At 38.5% G+C, this 21,573-nt stretch overlaps 1 protein-coding gene across 8 annotated transcripts in view; it reads right to left on the bottom strand.

Annotated features, from left to right (window-relative positions):
- Nucleotides 1-1,031: 1,031 nt before the first annotated feature.
- LOC134648217 (phosphatidylinositol-binding clathrin assembly protein LAP) overlaps nt 1,032-21,573 on the bottom strand; it is a 36,386-nt gene continuing 15,844 nt past the window's right edge. For 2 of the 8 annotated variants that reach the window (XM_063502715.1, XM_063502702.1), the window contains 12 exons: nt 17,235-17,337; nt 13,116-13,283; nt 12,693-12,831; nt 12,420-12,565; nt 11,680-11,857; nt 9,030-9,213; nt 7,653-7,784; nt 6,426-6,719; nt 5,189-5,300; nt 3,577-3,676; nt 3,065-3,136; nt 1,032-1,415 (listed from right to left, as the gene is read on the bottom strand). In XM_063502715.1, the coding sequence (XP_063358785.1) occupies nt 1,305-1,415; nt 3,065-3,136; nt 3,577-3,676; nt 5,189-5,300; nt 6,426-6,719; nt 7,653-7,784; nt 9,030-9,213; nt 11,680-11,857; nt 12,420-12,565; nt 12,693-12,831; nt 13,116-13,283; nt 17,235-17,337 (1,739 nt within the window). In that variant the 3' untranslated portion in view covers nt 1,032-1,304. The remainder of the gene's footprint in view (nt 1,416-3,064; nt 3,137-3,576; nt 3,677-5,188; nt 5,301-6,425; nt 6,720-7,652; nt 7,785-9,029; nt 9,214-11,679; nt 11,858-12,419; nt 12,566-12,692; nt 12,832-13,115; nt 13,284-17,234; nt 17,338-21,573) is intronic. The other 6 variants (XM_063502709.1, XM_063502723.1, XM_063502745.1 and 3 more) reach the window with 6 other exon arrangements.

Genomic DNA, 21,573 nt, shown 5'->3' with positions numbered 1-21,573 from the left:
TGAAATGAAGTGTCCGTTTTGATATGCTGTTGGTTGATGGAATGGATGGAATTTATTGATGTAGGTAATGTATTTCTGGAATAACTAAAAGAAAATAAAGAAACACAATATTCTTACAATCAGTGTATGTATGCAGCATTCATCGGCAATGCTTCCCACTACGGTATTATATTTTATTTCATAAAGCATCAACACTAACATTTACAAGTTATATTTATATTTACGTTTTGTTAAAGTTACTATGAGATGTTCACTTCAATTCCAGTTGAAATGCTAAATATATCATAATGAGATATCGGGACAAACGTTTTAACCAACCTGCAGTCAAATATACTTTAGTACAAATATGGAATGTGATGTTTGATAACAAAATATAATGATATATGCACCCTTTTCATAAGAAAAATTCATTAAGACATAATAATAAATAGTCGTACGAAGCAAAATAAAGTTTAGTGTATAATTTACTAACGCAATATTTGATTTCTAGAAAAATAGTATTCAAATCGCACACAAAATACTAAACAATCAAGGAATTAATTATTATATTATATAGAACATAATTGGAAGAAAGTATGATTTTGATATCCAAGTAATAATAATTGACTGTTTCATAATAATTAATGGATGATATAAATCAATTAACTAACCAATTAATTAGGTAACTCGCAACAGAACAGTAACATCTGCGTTATTTATTAAGATACATAATATTTATACATTTGTAAACTTAGATATTTTACGACTAAGTCAGATTTACAATGACTTTTAACCTCGATTCATGGGTTGAAACAGTTACAACATATAATATGTAGGTATACAGGGTATACTTGAGTTCTATGTAGCATCGTTATGTATTTATATGCAAAAATGACCAACCATAACTGTGTCTAGGTTACGAGAAAGAAAAAATGTTGCAAAGACAGACCTACTGAAGACCCTATTTTTCTAGCATGAATCACGTAATAAATAGGTAAAGTTTCAATTTTCTTATTTAGTGTTACTATACATAATAAAGGAAATAGCCTTCAAATAAATTATATTTGACTGGTATATTCACTGTAACGTTTGACACATTCGATCGAGGCATCAGATCCATTTTTTGTGATGTCTGGCGACATTATATTACAATGTGTCCCCGCCTTATGCAATTTACTGTTGTAAGATAGCAAGTGAAATAATAAAAAATAAGTCTTATTAGGTCTCCAACAGATTTAGTTTTAGAATAGTCACTGGAGCTATATAGTTCCGCTAAGATACTACATAGAAAACGCGATATAACAACGCTAGTACAATAAGCATGTTTAGCTAAACTGGTTGGTTGGCTGGGGTGGAAACTGCGGTCGCATGGGTGGCCCCATGGCCATGGCCGGCATCGGCGCCCCGGGCATGCCCATTACCATGCCTGGCTGTTGCTGAAATAGGGAGCACGGTACATTAAAAAGGTTGATCATAAGGACTTGTTTAATTTAACAGGGGTTGAATAATTTCTAAATTTTTATGATATTTTGCTCGTACAAGACCGAGCGTGTATTTAGAACGAAATACATACAGAGTTCATTACAAGTTAGCTACCTTCCACTTTTTGACCGAATAAGAGCTAAGGTCTCCGTGTCAGCTTGGGTAAAAATACTCTCACCCTGTTTTCATCTACTGATCGCATTTCATAAGCGATTTTCGTAAAATTCTGTGAGCAGGTTCGATCATTTATCGTCGATTCAGTTTTTGGAGACTTTTCAAAATAGCGAGTCATTGGTGTTCGTGAGATCTACAGCTCACCGAGCTACTAGTAATAATAGTTATAATTTATTATACTCACATCAAAAAACTACTAACCCTTTATAAGGCAGAGGGAATATATTTCCCACCATGAATTGAACGTTTTTTTAACAAAGTGACAGCTTAGGATTAAATTTTGAATAATGTCTGAGACTCTTATGCCCGTTTAAGGGATAAGTTGATAAACAAAAGACGATATAAAAATATTAAGTAGATATATATATATATACTATACCAATACCTAGATCTATGCAACGTGACATCAAACGCTATCAACAATTCCAGGTCTTTAGCTACATTATTATGTATATACTGGTTTCTTCTTTATTGATTTCTTAAAGCTTTTCCTATTTGAAATACTTTTTATGCCGATAGAATTTACATAATGGCATCATGGAATTATATAAACACTGAAACGTGTATGCAGCTATCTAGTAATAATTCTTACAATTCGGGCATAACATTCATCGTGAGCCACAATAAAAACTATCCTTTAAATTTAAATTGGCTGAAAATGAGAATAATAGGGAAATAGCATAAATAACTTTTATAAAGAACTAATAGACTCTACACTGTATGGACTGAAAGAACACATTAGAAAAACATAGACATACTTTCCATGCAGTCAACTTGTTTACGCTAGACCCAAAATTCTACACACAGGTTCTAACGGAAAAGGAATAAGAAATAATACCAAAACACAGATCTGACATACCTAACCAAATGAGTTCGGAAACAAAAGTTCCTACAAATCTGACATTCTTGATTGAAGGTTTTATTTTGAAACAAATTTAAAGACTAAAATTAATAATTAAATTTACAGCTAGGTAAGCGGAACATCTGTATCGGTATTACTTTTAGGTATAGAATATAATACATTAACAGTTAAAACATACTAGACAGTATACCATACCGTATTTAAATGTGACGTTATTTGAGGACGTCTGTGCTGTGTCTGCCACAAATTCGGACGCCATTCGCCTTAGCATTTCGTTAATTGTCGAAGAACGAGAGAAGAGAGTAAGGACGACCGGTTATGGTTATTTAAACATTAATAGGGACGATTTAGACAACATTATCGAAGAGTAATGGACGAAAATAGCACAAAAGTTATTAAATTTAGGCAGTTCACCATATGTGATATGGTTTCCAAAAATGCAAGATTGGTCTTTCATTTTTGAGGCGATCAAACTACGCAAAGAACTAGCCGTAAGCATAAGGCGTGGGCGCTAGCGGAAAGTGTTAAATCTAAAAATAAAGCGGAAAAACAAATAGCACAACTTACCATTACGTAATGCGGGGGGTGGTATGTATGGGGCAAAGTATGGGGCATGGGCGGGAGGTTCATGCCTGGACCCTGCAAAAACGCAAATAAAAAGGGATGCTAGCATGCTACGGGAAGAAAAGAGCAGACAGTAAAATGAGCTGTAAGTTAATAGCAAAAGAATAAAATAAACTAGCGGAAACATAGTCGCAAAATGCAACGACGAAAGCTTTTGGGGTGTTGTCTTGGTTTGTATTTAGGCTATTTGGAGTATAATAATTATTAATCTGCTTGTCGGTTGTACGGTGCAAAATATAGTCTCATATGTTTAGTTAATCTCTGAATATCAACAAAAGGGAAACGAACTATACTTTCTCATTTCCATGTCTGTCACTCGTACATCAATGGCGCGCAAGATCAATATTTTGGCAGAATGGTTAAAATTAAATGGCTGCACTATGAGTGGCCAGAATCACATTCTACGGGCTTTATTTACGTGAAGGTACAACCGACAATGATTCCTAGTGTCTTACCATTGGGCGGTATCCCGCGCCGGTAGTGGCCTGCATGGGCTGGGGGCTCCACGCGGCGCCCGGCTTCGATCCGTTCTTTGGCGAGTTCCACTGCATCGGCCTAACCACGTTTACGTCAGTTAACACTCAAGTGGGGGTAAGGAAATAGGCAAAGTTAAAACAGTAGAGACAGAATTAATATTCTTCCGTTATACCAGAAGAAGGGTTCTGCGACAGTCTAACTGATTTTACTGTTTTATATTAGCATACGCGATATTAAATATAGGAATCCTGACTGCCTTATTTTCCTGAACACTAGTGTACTTTGCATCGAGAGATGTCGTGTCCCTAAATACCGACATATTTAAATAAGCCGTATTTGGAAATGAAAATCTTAACTAAATTAAAACGTGACGGCAGTAACTTGGGCCACGAGTACGGCATGCGTGCTTGGCTGTTCGTTTGCGTGCAGAGTTGTGCTAATTTGTGTCTAAAGTCCAAAACATTCTAAGGACCAAAATTACACTAGCTATAGAGCCAATAATGTTGAGGAATTGAGTCGTGTTGGCGTTGAGCAAATATGTGCCTTGTGTATTAAATTAAAAGTGCAATTTGGTTTGTAGATTTTTAAGGGTTTCTTTAATGCTCACTCCCACTCCCACGTAGCAAACAACCAAACTTAGTATGTAATAGCATCTGCTTGGAGCTCACCAAAAGGTGATAAAACCAATTTATGATTTTGAAATTTTTTGTACGAATGGTTCCTATAAATATAGATGATTTTAATTCTTATATTAAGTCGTAGCGTTCAGATTTCGCTACAAGATAAACAATTTTTTTTTTCCGAAAAGAAATACATAATTATCGTCGTAAACAGATGCTTCTACTAAAATGCATTTTATAATGCTCTTTCTTTTACTAATACTACGTCATTCTCAGGCTATTTAGCATTCCTAAACTATTTTTCAAACGGGCTAAAGCAGTAAACAAAAAAACCTAAGGTTTAGTAAAAGAAAGGCATGATCAAAATTTCAATTGATAATTATTAATTAAATTCAACTAGCGCAAACGGATCACTTTACGATTAGGTATTTTCATAGAATATTATGGATAGTCAGGTAAGTATAAAGTTTAAGACGAAATCATCATATGTAAAAATAGTACTCAAAAAATATGGATAAACACTTTTCATTCACTTGCACAACAGTTACATAGGTATATTGTTTAAAATTGACAATCTTTTTGTCTTAAACTTTATTATAAAAACCTAGCTACCACAGTACTAATTCAGACTTCAAATGCCCATTAAGGGTTTAATTTACTAAAATCATTCAAGCATCAATAAGAGAAAAAATTGCTCTGGTGAATACAAGTTGGAGTATTTCTTTTAAGGCACTTTCTATGCATCTAACAAAATCCATGTGAACTAACTGAAGTCACACTTATCCAAAGTGAAAGTGCTTTTAGACTATTTATATTTAAGTACAAAAAATTTGACAAATTCAACAGAGCAAATCTACGAAAGTTCTAATTGTGTACATACCTCAATTGAATAATATCACAAACCACTGTAAGCAGTTTGGATATCATTTATCTAAGGTAATGTAGATCTAGAGGCAATGAATGCACTTACTTCGGTGCCGCGGCGGATTTGTTGATGGTAAGGTTGTTGGCCAAGGAGGCGAGTGACGAGTCCAGGTCGCCCGTCAACACTTTATTGGGTTGCTGATGCTGCTGTTGACCTGCTAACACGGATGTTATTAACATGGTACAATACGGTTACTTTGAATGAATATGACAGGCGGCTATGTTGGAATGAGACTAAGGAAAAAGTGACAAGCCAGAAATCATAAGGCCCTACGCAACGATTTAGTAACCCATTGCGGGTTTAGCATTACCCGATGGTGACATTGCGGTTAGGTGGAGGCGCCGCTTGCACTGCGGTGAGGTCGCTATTGCTAAAAATGAATTGTAATTGTGAGGGCTGCCGATCGCTTTATATGTCGGTGATTATTTGTACTTCTTTATAAAAAAATACGGTGCAAATATATACATTTATAATGATATGGTCGAATATTTTATGATGTCGCTTCAGGCATGACTACGCTGTCGATAAGGGGGATTTTATTGCATCCTTATTACAGTACCGAATGCTTTGTGGATAATTTCTGTTATTTTTTTAACAGCACATGTTAAGTTGAAATTACCCACAATGCATGAATTTAGAGGCGGTCAACATAGAGCTAATAAAAATTAAGAGCACTAGACGTGAATGAAAAGTTTGACGTTGTTAAACATAAAAGCATAATGTGCATTAAATGAATTGCAATTTATGCAAAAGCGACACATTAATATTTTATGTACAGACCGTTACAATGTAAGTAAACAATAAACAGAAACCTACTAGCAAAATGTAACTACATGTGTGGACTAGAGATGCAGAGGCACTAAAAGTGCAGGGTTTTATCCGAAGACCGCAACAAAAAATGCTATAAAATTTTCATAAAATAACGAAGCGCCACATGGGTGTGAGTTGGCCAAATACTTAGTTGAATTGTCAGTTTTGTAAGTGTGACGTTCTTAGGCAAAACGTTGTCGGTTATCAATAAGGTTGTTTTATAATTGCATTCTCATTACAGTAAAGCCTTATTAGCAACTTACAGAAAGTTAACTTGTATCTTGGCAACGGCACAATTACCTAGTTATTAAAATGGTAATATTACATACAAGAACGTCATTATCTTATTATAAGTACATCGACCATCTGACGCTTTGCGCATTCCGAGACCGAGACATGTTTGATATGCGAACAAAAAAAGCACACGACAATAACTGGGCACTCAAAACAATCCATCCAAATGATTTCGAACCCATAGCTGACATCGGCACCATCGGCTGCCTGGCGGGCGAGCCGAACATCATCGGCTGCGGCGCGCCCATGGCCATGCCGTCGAAGGGCGGCGCGGCCGCCATCGGCTGCGGCTGTTGCGTTATCGGTTGGGATTTGGCGGGGGAACCCCCCAGGGACATGCGCATGACGTCTTCGAGATCGTCGAACGCGGATTTGGGTTGGGGGGGATGTGCCGGCGGCGGCGGGCGCGCGGGGGAGGCGGAGATGGGTTGAGTGGGGTCTCCCATACCCATGAATGGGTTTGCCGCGGCAGCTTGCAAGAAATGTACATAGATAAGGAATGGATACATAGAATAATATTATGTGCACAAGTGAAAACGCTATTATGCAGTAATTGAACGTGTGCACGACCTTTTTAAAATATAATCAATTTTATTAGCATCATATATAATTCTACGTCAATACTGCACGAAACGTTTTCACTTAACCATCACCAGATTATAGTTAAAGTTCTAAATTTACAAATGTGAGAAAATATGCATAAGAAAATGGTTGCCATGTGATAAGAAATCTATACTTTATAAATAAAGGCAGACATATAAATATACAGTTACAACTTTTAAAATAGTCCGGCTATTTACGTTTTTTAATAAGAAAAAAGTGACGTTTCCTCACAATCAAGTAAATATATAGTCTCCATTTTTCATAAAGAAATTATAATATAGTGCGTCAAGCAAATCTTGTCAGTAGCAATGTACTGCAAATTGAAGTAGGGTAACACCATGTAACACTCAAAGAGCAGAATTGCGCTAAGAAAAGCAGCAATGTACATCGAACCAAAACGTGTTTATTTTTCCGCCCTTCATACGTCAATTCGAGTGAATTATCATAACCTCAAATATTAGTAATGTTTACCGTCAACGAGCATGATTGTACATTGTAGGCACCTTAGCTTTGCTTGAGGTCATACATAATCATGGTATTTAATGGTGACAGCAGAAATTTCTCTTGAAATAGAAACGATTCAGAATGTAAACAATAAGATGATGGCTGTCGTTCACGATCCACATTCCACAGATAACACACAGATGACACGCGATTTTGGAATTATTCGAACACAGTGTTGCTAACCCGTGATTTTTCAAATTTGCCGCCTTTCACTACTGACAAGATTTGGGTTATCCAGTATATTAACCGTTGTATTATCTACCTATCACACGGCAACACTGAACTACATTCGCCTCACCTGTGGTATCAGTGTTATTGAAAACGTTAGAGAAGTTAGCCTCAGAGACGAAAGTGTTGTTCTGCTGCGGCGGGAACGGCGTGAAACCGTTGGTCGGTTGCTGGGGCCACACCGGCGCCGGTTGTGGGCCCGCTAGAAAGTTGCCCAACCAATATATAAATGCAGTCGCCTAATTCGAGTTTACAGTGCTTCTCCAGTCTCATTTTATGCAAAAATATGAATTCTGGTAAAAAACAGACTCCGTCTACACTAACCCTGCACAGAATTTGCAGCGACAGAATGTGGAAATGCCACAATAAACGTCATAATTTCGTAGGAATTTGACGTTAATGATTTCAATTCCACACACGTCGCTTGCCAAGTCGCTGCAGAATTGGTCTGACGCTATTACGAGTAGAAAAGTTCGGTTTGGCGAGTGTATGTTATGTATGTTTCGTTGCACTCTGTAGACCAAACAGCTAGGTAAGTTTTAATAGAAGAGGTGTAGAGAGACATAAGGTTGCTTGGTTGCGTGACATGACTTAATATTACATAGCAGTCAAAGTCAAAATGTAGTTGTGTGTTTCTAAATAATGTATTTTCACTGCAGCTTGATACAGTACAGTTTTGTGATTGTACTTAGGTAAATATTGTTTCTCATATCCAAGCTAGTTATGGAAAACATAAGAACGCATTGGAACTTAGTGTTTTTTTTCTCTATGTTTTGTTCATTGCAAAACTATAATGTCAATTCCTACGAAGATTTTACTGACTGCATTAATATCTAGGACAGAAAGATTGTGCTGTCACCATCCCCAAAAGCTCGGGATGTGCTTTATGTACAGTGTTAAGGATTACACTATATTACTGTGCTATATTATTGCGAGGCATTATTTGATGAACTTTTAAAAATTATGTTATCTTCAAAAAAAGAGAGGTCAAATAATTGAAGTTTGTTGAGCCATTTCGTTCAAATATTGCCTCAATAATATTATGTTTCTACCTGAACCCATACTATACAATAACCTATTATTTTTTATTAATATTATTAACTCAATTATAAGTCAGTTAAACAGCTCTAGTTATTATGAAACATTTCTTACTATCAGTTTGAGTGTCATTAATTAATTAACAAGAAGTTAAATACAATCCAATTAATTATATTTTCAACACTTTGAGATTGGAATCTATAGATCAAATGTATAAATTCAGGTAGGTAGATCTACAGATGTTTTTCAAGCCATCCATTTTAATTTTCCTCTTTTTTTGGATAGTGTCTTTGCACGGCATTGATCAATGTTTTGAAAATAATACTTGAGAATAGAGGAAATTTCAGGAGGATTTCTAGGAAGTGACTTTAAAATACATAATACTGAAAAACTTAGAGGCTGTACTTACCTCCAAACATGTCAGCAAACGGGTTGCCAAGCGACAGCAAATCGTCCGAGGCTTTGTTGGCGGCGCTGGCGCCGTCTGCCGGCGTGGGCCCGAACAGATCCACGATGGACTGGTTCTGGTTGGCGGGCGGTGCGGACGAGAGGAACGGGTTGTTTGCCGCGTTCGTCGGAGACTGAACTTTGTTCTGAAAGGAATACGGCTGCTTTTTGAAGGTCTTTTGTGGGTGTGTACCGTCACCGGAATGAAAACATGGACAAACGATTAAACAAATTATGGCCGTTTATTAAATGCATAGGTTTGAGGTGTCGAGTCGATGCGATTTTTATGTAATTTGAAGTCATGAAACAGATCGGACCTGAGACCACTGAAGCAAAGGCGTGAGACCAATAAACGTTTTTTCCTGCAAACCTAGAACCTCCCTTGAGAACACAGATCTTAATCGTATAGCGGGAAGAAAGAAGATCAAATGAATCAGGGATATGTATATAAAACGATATACAGTAGATAGTGAGTGTAAGCATGTTCAATATCTTGATAAACTAAATTAGTATTAAATCATATACACTCGTTAGAAATGGAAATGAACAGATATTCTTGGTGACTTTACGAAAGCCATACATTGAACAAAAGTGTCTCATATGATCAATAGAATCGTGATGTTAAAACAATTCTAATTTAATATTGGGCTGGCCGTTCCTTTGCAATACATATATCACAAATAAATTACACACAGAATATATAAATGGGCTGAAAGAATACACACAATAACAAATCGTACATAAAACTAAGCGCAGTAACATTTCACTCGACCCATAACCACAACTATGCCCATATCTTACTATAATGACGGAAATGTCTTCCTCGCCCGTCCATTCGTCCCCTTGTAATAAGTTCACCTGAAATATATGCCACGTGAAAATACATGCTCGATTTTGACAGGTTGTGCTGGCCATCTTTTTTTGTGTCTGTCTAATCAGTTTTTTTATTGGTAACTGATAAACTCCAAGTTGGAGTGTTCGGTAGTGCGTTTTACGTATTTTACGATAGATGCAGTGATGAAAAAATGTACACGCAATAGTTGAACAATGCCAACCCACACTGTTAAGTTCATCGGGGGACAATACATTTCGCAATAAGTTACTGTTCATTGCGAATTTTTAGCTAGCGCTGTAGTAACAGTCCAGTTTTACGAAAACGACAAGTCACCATTGAGTGAGACTAATTATTGTTGAAAAAAAAATCTGGTAATATCTTACCCACAGACATCGCACATTTTATTTCATTTCAACATTGGCCATTGCCATTGAGTATTAATAAACATGGGTGTGACGGACATTTGTCTCTTTGCAGTAGACAAAAATACTTATGGGTAAAAAAATTACATACTGTGAAACCTGCTAGTTATTTCATGACTTCTCTGATAAGCTAGTAGTCCGTAGTATTAAACATATATTTATAGTAGATAGTACTAGGTTAGATCTTACTCGTACAAACGGTAACGGTCGTCAAGACCTTTATAGCGGTTAATAGCGGACTCCTACACAGCCTGCGCCAACTAGGTCAGCAGGTCGCTTATGAAAAGGCCAGTACCATAAGAAAACTTGTCGAGTCGTGAAAATACTGTAATCATAATGATGCTCCCGTTTTACTTTGTTTTATGTTATGCTGGCGCTGCGAAGGAACATGTAGAGACACGAAGAGGCCTAAATAATGGTGCTCCCACTACAGTCTTCGTTCTTTTGTTATATCTTGTACAGGTTCATGACAGTCTGTTTAGCTAGTGCAGTTAAGCCAGCGGCTCGGCATTGTCGAGGGCTAAATTGGCTAAAAGATATTGTTCCCACTACATTCCTTAGTTATCTTGTACTTATTTATGGCTTGTTCCTCAGACTTCGCCTGCTGGGCCAGTGGGTCGTCTCGTATCGTATAAAAGAGGCTTTGTCGAGGCCTAGAAGACATAGATCCCACTACTAATTTAATTCCTTTGTAACCTTGCACTGATTGATAGCCGGGTCCTCCTCTGCCAGCGCCTGCTGGGCCAGCGAGTCGTCTTTGAAAAGTCTAACGCCTATGGTGGCCTTGTCGTGGGCTTTACAAACATTGATTCCTGTGTTACCTAAAGTCTATTTTTTTATTCGGTAGACTAAAATGACATTTCATAGTATGAACATAAAATGTCATTTCATACTATGAAATGTCATTTTAGTCTACCGAATAAAAAAGTAGACTTTACTTACCTTGTACTGTTTTATGACGGCCTCTTCAGCTCGCACCTGCTGGACGCTGGACAAGCAGGTCAAGGATGAAGAGTCCAACGCCGTTAGAGGCCTTGTCGAGGGTTCCACGTAGGGTTGCCAGATCAAAAGGCGTTATTATCGGGAAAAAATATCAATTTATCGGGATTTTGGGACTTAAGCCGGGAAAAAAAAAACCATCGCTCCCTCACCGCACAATCTCTCGCCACGCACGCCCCGCGCGCTCGCTCGACGACAGTTCGGAACTTGAAATCATTGTTTTATAACGTGAACCTGTTTTTCGGGACAATTTGCACTTGGTCGGGAATCGGGAACACATGCTAAAAATCGGGAGAATCCCGCCAAATCCCGACCATCTGGCAACCCTAGTTCCACGAACTTGATTCCTCTGTTACCTTGTACTGATTCATGGCAGCTTCCTCCTCTGCCAGCGCCTGCTGAGCCAGCGGGTCGTCTATGAAGAGGCCTGCGCCGTTTGATGCCTTGTCGAGTCGCGACGAGGCCGCTACGTTCCCGAACGATGAGGACGTGGATGATAGCGCTCCCATAACGGAGGCCACGTTCTTTTGGGCACTTGAAAATAAAACAGAAAAAGTTCAGAAGCCTGGCTTAAAGATTAAGTGAATTTGAAGCTATAATACATATGTACGATTTTAATATTATGACAAGTGTATTGTCTATGCGTGACGGGGGAACTAGAAGCTATAATCGCGCTAACGTAATAACGATTTAGCAAAATATTAATATCTGTGGGCACAAAATATACTATTTGACATCTGTCATTTTTGTAAACTGTCAAATACCTAGTGCTCCATGGCCGCCAGGCGGGTCCTATTGACCCACATCGGTATTTAATACCGTCTACCTACCTTTGCTGAGTGTATATTATCCATTTCAATAACTTTCCTGTCTCAACATAGTACTAGTTTTGGCAGCCCATTATTTGTATACACCCCTTAATTTCCCTTCGGCCGCCTACGTAACCGGGGTTTCGTAACCTGATTTTGACCGAAGCCAGTTACGGAGAAGTAAAACAAAGTTTCGATCAAAACCAGGTGACGAAGCCCCGGTTGCGTAGGCGGCCGAAGGGCTTAATTTTACTTTGATTTAGTTTAAATGTTTGTACGGTTTGTACCTGGCGGTCTGCGTGGGAGTGTTTGCGGCGGAGCCTTTCTTGCCCTCCAGTGTGTTTAAATGTCCTTCGAGCGCGTCTAACAAGCTGCTCGGCGCCTTCGTGAGATCCGGAATGTCACCCTTGTCTATGCCCACGTTCTCTGCCACCTGTAAATAATGCCATAAATATATTTTTTTATGTAAATCTTGATAAGTTAATTGAGATATGTTACTGTACGAGAAGAAGACAAATGACATGATGAGAAAGTGAGACCCGAATGATGTCCAGCTGTACCTTGAGGAACTCTCCGACCCTATCCATTCTGATGAGGAACTTCTTATAGAGATCGAGAGCGTCGCGGCAGTTTTTCTTGTTCATGTCAAAGTATTTCTCCAGCAAGTTGATGATGCCATCGTTGTAGCATGCGAACAATCTGTAATAGGAAATAACCTTTAACCAAAAATAACCCAACTTCAGAAAACAGTCTAACATACTGTCACTAAATGGTCTTCATCGGCAATTACACTTCACCAAACAGTGTTTTACGAGAGCTTGGTGCTCCCGGAAAATACCTAAAGACCAACATTAAAGCTCATGCATGAGATCTCTGAAGAGCAGCATGAAGCACATGTTGATGACCCCGTTGGTGAGGTCGTTGGCGTTGCAGTCGAACTCCAGCAGCGCGTCCAGCTGAGCCTGCAGGACTGGCAACGTTACCTGATGAGATCTCTGAAGAGCAGCATGAAGCACATGTTGATGACCCCGTTGGTGAGGTCGTTGGCGTTGCAGTCGAACTCCAGCAGCGCGTCCAGCTGTGCCTGCAGGACTGGCAACGTTTTTAGCAGCTTCTCCGCGTTCATCATACGAAGAGAGCCTTCCTCCTTCCTAGAACGGTCACATTTGTACGTCTTAAAATTTTTGTATAATAAGTTAGGACATGGATTTCTCGGGTGAGCCTCACACCTAGAGAACGCGTCCCCAGGCGGCGGATAGGGGAACGCTCGGCGTCTTGATAGGCGCAGGGTAGACGGGAAATAAAATACCGTCCGCGGACCAACAGGCCGGAGAAGGACACTTCGTTATCAAACCCCTGCTGCGGGCTTCTCTGACGTATTTGGAGTAGAGGTCGCAGTCAGTGCTGGATGTTTAGGGTGGAGCATCCCAGAAGAGTTGGCGGCGGAAGAGCCCTTGTGGGCCAACGGCGGCTCTCACATCCGAGAAAAGGATGACAGTCTTGGCGTCAGGTGGCAACCGGCCGTAAAAACATAAAGCCAAAAAACAAAATCTCCTAGTATGAAAGTGCAACATAAAAGAACGAGGATAACTGCTAGGGCGTCCCCCGTAAGCGACGGTCAGATGAAACCACAGGCGAAAAATGCTAGGGCGTCCCCTGCAAGCGACGAAACAAGACGCAGCGCAAACAAGTTGCGCATAGCTACCTGGAATATTGGTACTCTGACGGGACGCAGTCAAGAATTGGCTAATACGCTCTATAGACGTAATATTAACATCTGCTGCATTCAAGAGCTTAAGTGGAAAGGGTCAAAGTCCAGAGACATTGGCAGAAACTACCAACTACTATACAATGGCACATCGACAACTAGAAACGGAATTGGAATCGTCCTCGACGAAAACCTCAAACAAAGAGTCATAAAAGTAGAAAGAATCAGCGATCGAATGATGTGCGTAAAACTAGCACTAGATAATCAACCGGCTTTAAATATAGTTTCGGTGTATGCGCCCCAGTCTGGTTGTGCAAACACGGAGAAAGAATTATTCTGGGGGCACCTAGAAGACTTCCTACAAACAATACCTGCGGAGGAGAAGAGAATAATAGCAGGAGACCTTAACGGCCATGTCGGCAAAACCGCACCAGAAGACTCACCTGTGCACGGAAACTTTGGTTATGGATCCCTTAATAACCAGGGAAAAGATATTTTAAATATTGCTGCCCTTTTTGATTTTCCAATTGTGAATTCATATTTCCAAAAAAAGGAAGAACACCTTATAACCTACAAGAGTGGAAACTCTGCGACACAAATTGACTACTTTCTGTGTGACAGAGCAATCTTTCGTAGTTTCAAAGATTGCAAAGTCATCCCGGGGGAACCGCTAACTGCCCAACACAGGCTTCTGGTCGCCTGTCTAAATATGCCAAATTGGAACCAGACACAGAGGTATCAAAAAAGTGAACCGCGTATAAAATGGTACAATATTACTACCAGTACTCATTTCTTGGAAGAAGTTAACACATACCTAAAGGAGACACTTCATGGTAAAAATCAAAGTAACTTTCTCTGGAACAATTTCCACACATTTTGTCTAAAAAGCGCCGCATCTCACTTAGGAGTATCGAAAGGCAAACTGAAGACCAACAAAGACCCTACATGGTGGAATGAAAAGGTGAAATCCCAACTTAAAGAAAAGAAGGACTCCTTTAAGAAATGGCAGAAAACAAAACTGGAAAGCGACCGCCTAGATTATATCCTGCAGAAAAAGAACGCCAGAAAGTGCGTAGCAATATCGAGAGCGACTTCGTTAGACTACTTCTACCAACAGTTAGAACATGCCCAATCCGACGCAGAGATATTTAAGCTGGCTAAACGCCGTAACAACAACACAAAGGATATCAAACGCAACAGGTACATCAAAGACTCTTCCGGAAAACTACTGACCACCAGCAAAGACATCAATAATAGGTGGAAAGAATATTACCAAGCACTCCTCAATGAAGAGTTCCCTCAAGGGCCACTTTCGTCACTACCACCAGTCGAAGGACCAGTTGAAGAGATTACACAACAAGAGGTCAAAGCAGCTATCTCTAAAATGAAAAATAGGAAAGCAGCAGGACCCGATGAAATCCCATCACAGCTTTGGAAACACCTAGGGGAGGTCGGTTTAGACTGGCTTACAAATCTATTTAACATAATCCTAGCGAGTGGTAAAATACCAGATATGTGGAGATCGAGCAATCTGATACCTTTTTACAAAAACAAAGGAGATGTTGCCGAAGTTGGAAATTACAGAGGTATTAAGTTGACTTCACACACCCTAAAAATTTGGGAGAGTGTCCTTGTCAAAAGGCTCACACGAATAACCCAAATCACCCCAAATCAGTGCGGATTCACTAACGGAGTGGGCACAACAGACGCCATACACTCCGTAAAAATACTCCTGGAAAAGTACAAAATGTCCAAAAAGGACCTCCATATTGTATTCATAGACCTAGAGAAGGCCTTCGACCGCGTACCACGAAAACTTATCTGGCGGGCGCTTCGAGCTCAAGGTGTCCCAGAACTATACACGGAACTGCTAAAAGATCTGTACCATAACATCACAACCAGTGTAGTTAGCCCAGCAGGAAGAAGTGAACATTTTGAGGTCAAAGTGGGTGTCCATCAAGGTTCGACGCTTAGTCCCACACTATTCAATCTAGTGATGGACTATATTACAAAAGACATCCAAAAACCAGCACCATGGTCTATTCTGTACGCGGACGATATAGCCTTGATAGCAGAAACGCTAGAAGAAGTGCAACAGGATCTCACTGCCTGGCAGGAGTCCTTAGAGCAAAGAGGGCTAAAAGTCAGTACACAGAAAACCGAATATATGTATTGCAATTTCTCTGGTACCAGCACAAAAGATTCTCCATGTCCATCCATCTCAGATGCGCCACTCAAGAGAGTTGAAGAGTTTAAATATCTAGGCTCCATAATTGCACCAACAGCCAGCACCGAGAAAGATATTCAAAACAGGATCAAGACAGGTTGGCTCAAATGGAGATCACTCACTGGTGTTTTATGTGACCCACGTGTACCAGTAAAAATAAAGGGAAATGTGTATAAGAGAGCAGTGAGACCCGCTCTTCTTTATGGCTCCGAATGCTGGCCGACACGAAAAGTGGACGAACAGAAAATGCACGTTACGGAAATGAGAATGCTTCGCTGGTCTGGAGGAGTCACGCGTTTAGATAAAATAAGGAACGAATACATACGCGGAACCTTCAAGGTTGCTAGTATTCCAGACAAAATGAGAGAAGCCCGCCTGCGTTGGTATGGCCATGTTATGAGGCGTGAGGATGACCACGTGACCAAAAGAGTACTTGCCATAGAAGAGGGTAAACAAGGCCCAGGACGACGACCAGCAACCTGGACACAAACTATTAAAAACGACCTAAAAGCTAGCAATGCAGTACCGGAGACAACCCACAACCGTGTGATGTGGCGCAGAACTACTAGGAGGGCTGACCCCAAGTAAAATGGGATAAAAGCCAGGACCAAGAAGAAGTTAGGACATGGATCACCAATTAGTTTCTTCAGGGGTTTGGTTCTTAATATAAAATAACCATCCCGGTCCGTTTTTACTTGAATTTATTAAAGAAACAAAGAAATTAAATAGGTTGGCGTTTCGGATACGGGCCGCGGTCCGCCATTTGGTGACCCCTGAGTTAGGAACTAGGATAAGGATATCTTGTACTACTTATGTAGTATATAGGTACTATGATCGTGTTAAGAGCTTAAGCTTAGCGGGTAAGTAAGAAAGGTGGACTTTTGACGTCACAAAATTGTATCGTTTAAGGTAATTCTTAGTGTAAGTACCTAGTTGAATAGAATGTCAGATAATGTAAACAAATGACAGATTTTGTTAGCGTTTCGCCTAACCTTAGGTTATATAACATTTTTACGAAGGTTGTTTTTAAATTACTGAAATATTAACAATTTACAAATATTTTAAGTAAAAATTGGTAAGATCATGTTTGTCCTTAAAAAGTGCAAAACTACGAAGCAAGTAATGATGGTTAATTGGTTTTGAGAAGTAATAATTTATTTAACTTACCCCCTTTTGACTTTGCAGAAGTCAAAAGCGACCGTCCGGTAAGACAGAGCCTTCTCATTCATGTAGTTGGCATAACGCCGGATGAATGGCGACATGTCATAGCCTGCATAAAAAAATAACATCTTTATTCAAATCAACCCAACACGTAATTACTCCACATTCAAAGCACATATCTGCGTGACGCCGTGACGACAAGGCAAACATACATATGATAGTTACATGCATAATATAGAAGGCGGTGTACCTATTTGAATATAATTCATACCATCTCGTACATTGCCTTTTAGACTGAATTTCATAAAAGTTGGTCACATTTAAACTACGAGGGGCGTTCAAAATATTCTCGGTATTGATATCTTACAACCTCTTCTAAAATTTCTTTCGTTACTGGCCGCTAAGGTTTATTCATTGACATTAAAAAAAAGTATAATTCGAAGCGAGATGTTCTTTTGTTTTTCTGCAATTGCTGAACAAACATGAACATCATGTGGGAATTGACAATGTTAACTAAATTAGAACATCGATGCGTGATAAAATTCTTGACAAAACAGGGTAAAAATCAAAAAACCATAAAAGAGGAAATGGATTGTGTTTACCGTGAGTCTGCTCCTTCTTTATCTACCATTCAAAAGTGGTCAAGCGAGTTTAAACGTGGAAGGGAGAGTGTTGAAGACGACCCTAGACCTGGCCGGCCTGTAGTAGCTACTTCACAAGAAAATATTGATAAAGTGGAAAAACTTATATTGGAAGATGGTCGAGTGAAGGTAAAATCTATAGCACAAGTAACCAATCTCTCTATTGGTACCATACATGATATTATCCATGACCATCTTAATATGTCAAAAGTAAGTGCAAGATGGGTTCCGCGAATGCTGACTCGGCTTCAAAAAGGCATGCGTGTAGCTTGTTGTTCCGATTTTATTGACCTGTGCGGTGAAAATCCTGATGAGGTGCTGCAAAGAATAGTTACTGGAGATGAAACCTGGGTTCATCATTATGACCCAGAGAGTAAACAAGAGTCCATGCAGTGGCACATTAAGGGTTCAGCTCATCCCAAGAAGTTCAAGGTCATCCCTTCAGCTGGCAAGGTCATGGCCACGATATTTTGGGATTGTGAAGGAGTATTACAGATCGATTATAAAGAAAAAGGTGTAAATATCACAGGACAGTACTACGCTAACATTCTACGTCAATTAAAGGATGCAATCAAAGAAAAGAGGCGAGGAAAGTTAACCAAAGGTGTTATGCTTCTGCATGACAACGCCCCCGTCCATACTGCTCATATTGCCAAGGCAGCTATTGTTGAATGTGGGTTTGAAACTGTTACTCACCCACCGTATAGTCCGGACTTAGCCCCCAGCGACTTCTTTTTGTTCCCCAATCTTAAAAAGGATCTGCGTGGAAATAAATTTTCCGATGATGAAGCATTGAAGGCGGCAGTGGAGGAGCATTTTTACACCAAAGATAAAAAATATTTTTATGCAGGATTAATAAAAATAATTGATCGATCTTTTAAGTGTATGAACATAGGGGGGGAGTATATTGAAAAATAAAAATATCAAACTTTTCGTACTTGTTTGTTTTCATTCTCATACCGAGAATATTTTGAATACCCCTCGTACAATTGAGATTCTTTTCTGTACAGTCTTATAGAGTCTGTGCGGAAAGAGAAGAGTCGTGGACTGTATGGGGCCCAATACATTCCACGACCCTTTTCTTTCCGCACAGACTCTACAGGTCACTTATTTCTAGTTTGTGACTGGCAATGGATTTTATACTTTTGATATTCCACCAAACTGAATAAGGTAAAATCACACCTCCCGATTGTATGTTCTTTATAAAGACTTTATAAAATACTATGCTCAAGTAGATACAATCAATTGTATAAAAACCACGTGTCAAACACAAATTAGTCGTAACTAACGTGTATCATATTGTGCATTCTAGGCATATGACGTATAAAAATAAACAAAGTCATTGCCAATTTACGTGGTTAACAATATTTTATTGGAAGCTATCCAAATAGATTTACGTTGGTGTAAGCTTTCGCTATTTTGATGATAAACAAATCAGTGTAAAATATAAATTCTAGAGGAGATTTAGTATTGGCTATTGATACTATTGCCTGAAAACTGCAATGACTTGGCTATCTTTATTTAGAACAGTTGCATCATAGATATGGTAAATATTTAACACGAAAATAATAAACGGATAACGCATACCAAATGAAAAACATAAAAGGTAATATGTGCGATCAAACTCGGTGCAATGTGCATTAATTGAAGTGCAACAAACAAGGTGATATAGGTACAGCTTGGTGAGTGCAAAACAAAGTTAATGAAAAATATACTTGTGCCAATAGGACTCTATCAATACCAATAACTCATAGGTATTGCGATGAGAGGACGCCGTTACACTATATTTTATTGCTATTTAATGATCATTACTATAGACACATATTGATAAAGTTGTTCTTAATTAGATGGATTAATATATTTTTACTCTTATTAACTGTACAATCAACATGCATGTTTTATTAAAATTACAACTGCAAAAATTTAAACAAAAAAAGGTCATACACGTTTTGTTCAAACTAAGTGTTACACGAATAAAACAGTGCAAAAAACGAATCAAGTTAAAAGCGTTAAACCAAAGCTACGTCATACTATACAATGATTGATATTTATAACAACAAACAAAAAAAAGTAACCCAATTGGTCGGTATCAGTCTTTCTTGTGATGCCGTACCCAAGATAAACAGCGAAAGCATACAGGCCTACAAACAAATACAAAGTGAGAGTTTCCAGACGGTTTTTTTATTATTCTCTGGCATATACGGGTCATTCTAAGTAAAGAGGTATTAACGATGTCCATGATATATATCCATATTTTTCTCAATAAATTTAAATAAATTATGGTACTTTCCCATAAAATATTGCATTTCCTTTATATACAGTCAATTTCAATTCATTAATTAACTCATGCAAAACGTCTCTCCCCTGGCCTGTCCCTTTCCAGGTTTTACGATAAATCAGTAATTTTATCCACATGTAATTCCCTTGAATCCATTAAATTTGGTATACTTCATAGATTAAAATTAATATTGATTGTAATGTTATGAATATAATCCTTTAATTTTTTTTTCTTAGCCTTTTTGTGTGTCCCACTGCTGGGAAAGGCCTCTCCCCTGGTTACATTTTTCTTATTTATAAAAAATATTTATGACAATTTTTGCCCCCCATATTCTGTGTCTCTTACCCTGACCATTAATGAACTGTGAAAATATAGTGTTTATGATTTAAATTATTGCGATATTAATCCTAATAGCAATGCATTTGATTCAAAACTAACAACCAACCCAGCAACGGTAATCTTTTGGTTCAGATTGTCAGTCATTTTGCTCATTGGCATCTTTACTTGACAATGTTGTTTCATGAAAGTCGTATCTCCCCTGGTCAGTTTTATTTCAAAATTATTTATTTAAATACTTAAATTTATTTGTATATTTACTATAATTTGTGTATAGATTATATGAATACTGTATTTTCATTATTTATAATAAATACTTTCACAATTATATCTGATTTCACATGAAAAAGTCACTCCCCTGGCACATAATTTTCCAAAATAAACAGTTAAGGTATGAATTCTTGTTTAAATGAATCATTACACTTTAATTTGCTCGAACTTGTATGGCGGCTGGTCAAAATTTCGACATTTCTTGTTTTTGAAGAGATCAGGGGAGAGACCCTTCTCTCTGTATTACATAGAAAAAGCGGCCAAGTGCGAGTCGGACTCGCCCATGAAGGGTTCCGTATTTAGGCGATTTATGACGTATAAAAAAAAACTACTTACTAGATCTCGCTCAAACCAATTTTCGGTGGAAGTTTACATGGTAATCTACATCATATATTTTTTTTAGTTTTATCATTCTCTTATTTTAGAAGTTACAGGGGGGGGGGACACACATTTTACCACTTTGGAAGTGTCTCTCGCGCAAACTATTCAGTTTAGAAAAAAATGATATTAGAAACCTCAATATCATTTTTGAAGACCTATCCATAGATACCCCACACGTATGGGTTTGATGAAAAAAAATTTTTGAGTTTCAGTTCGAAGTATGGGGAACCCCAAAAATTTATTGTTTTTTTTCTATTTTTGTTCACAGAATACATCTACTTACCAAGTTTCAACAGTATAGTTCTTATAGTTTCGGAGAAAAGTGACTGTGACATACGGACGGACAGACAGACGGACAGACAGACAGACATGACGAATCTATAAGGGTTCCGTTTTTTGCCATTTGGCTACGGAACCCTAAAAAGTACGGTCTCTCCCC

Source organism: Cydia amplana, chromosome 1, assembly GCF_948474715.1.
Source record: "Cydia amplana chromosome 1, ilCydAmpl1.1, whole genome shotgun sequence".
NCBI lineage: Eukaryota > Metazoa > Arthropoda > Insecta > Lepidoptera > Tortricidae > Cydia > Cydia amplana.
Note: the sequence above shows the minus strand (reverse complement) of the source record. Positions and strands in the feature narration are given on the sequence as shown.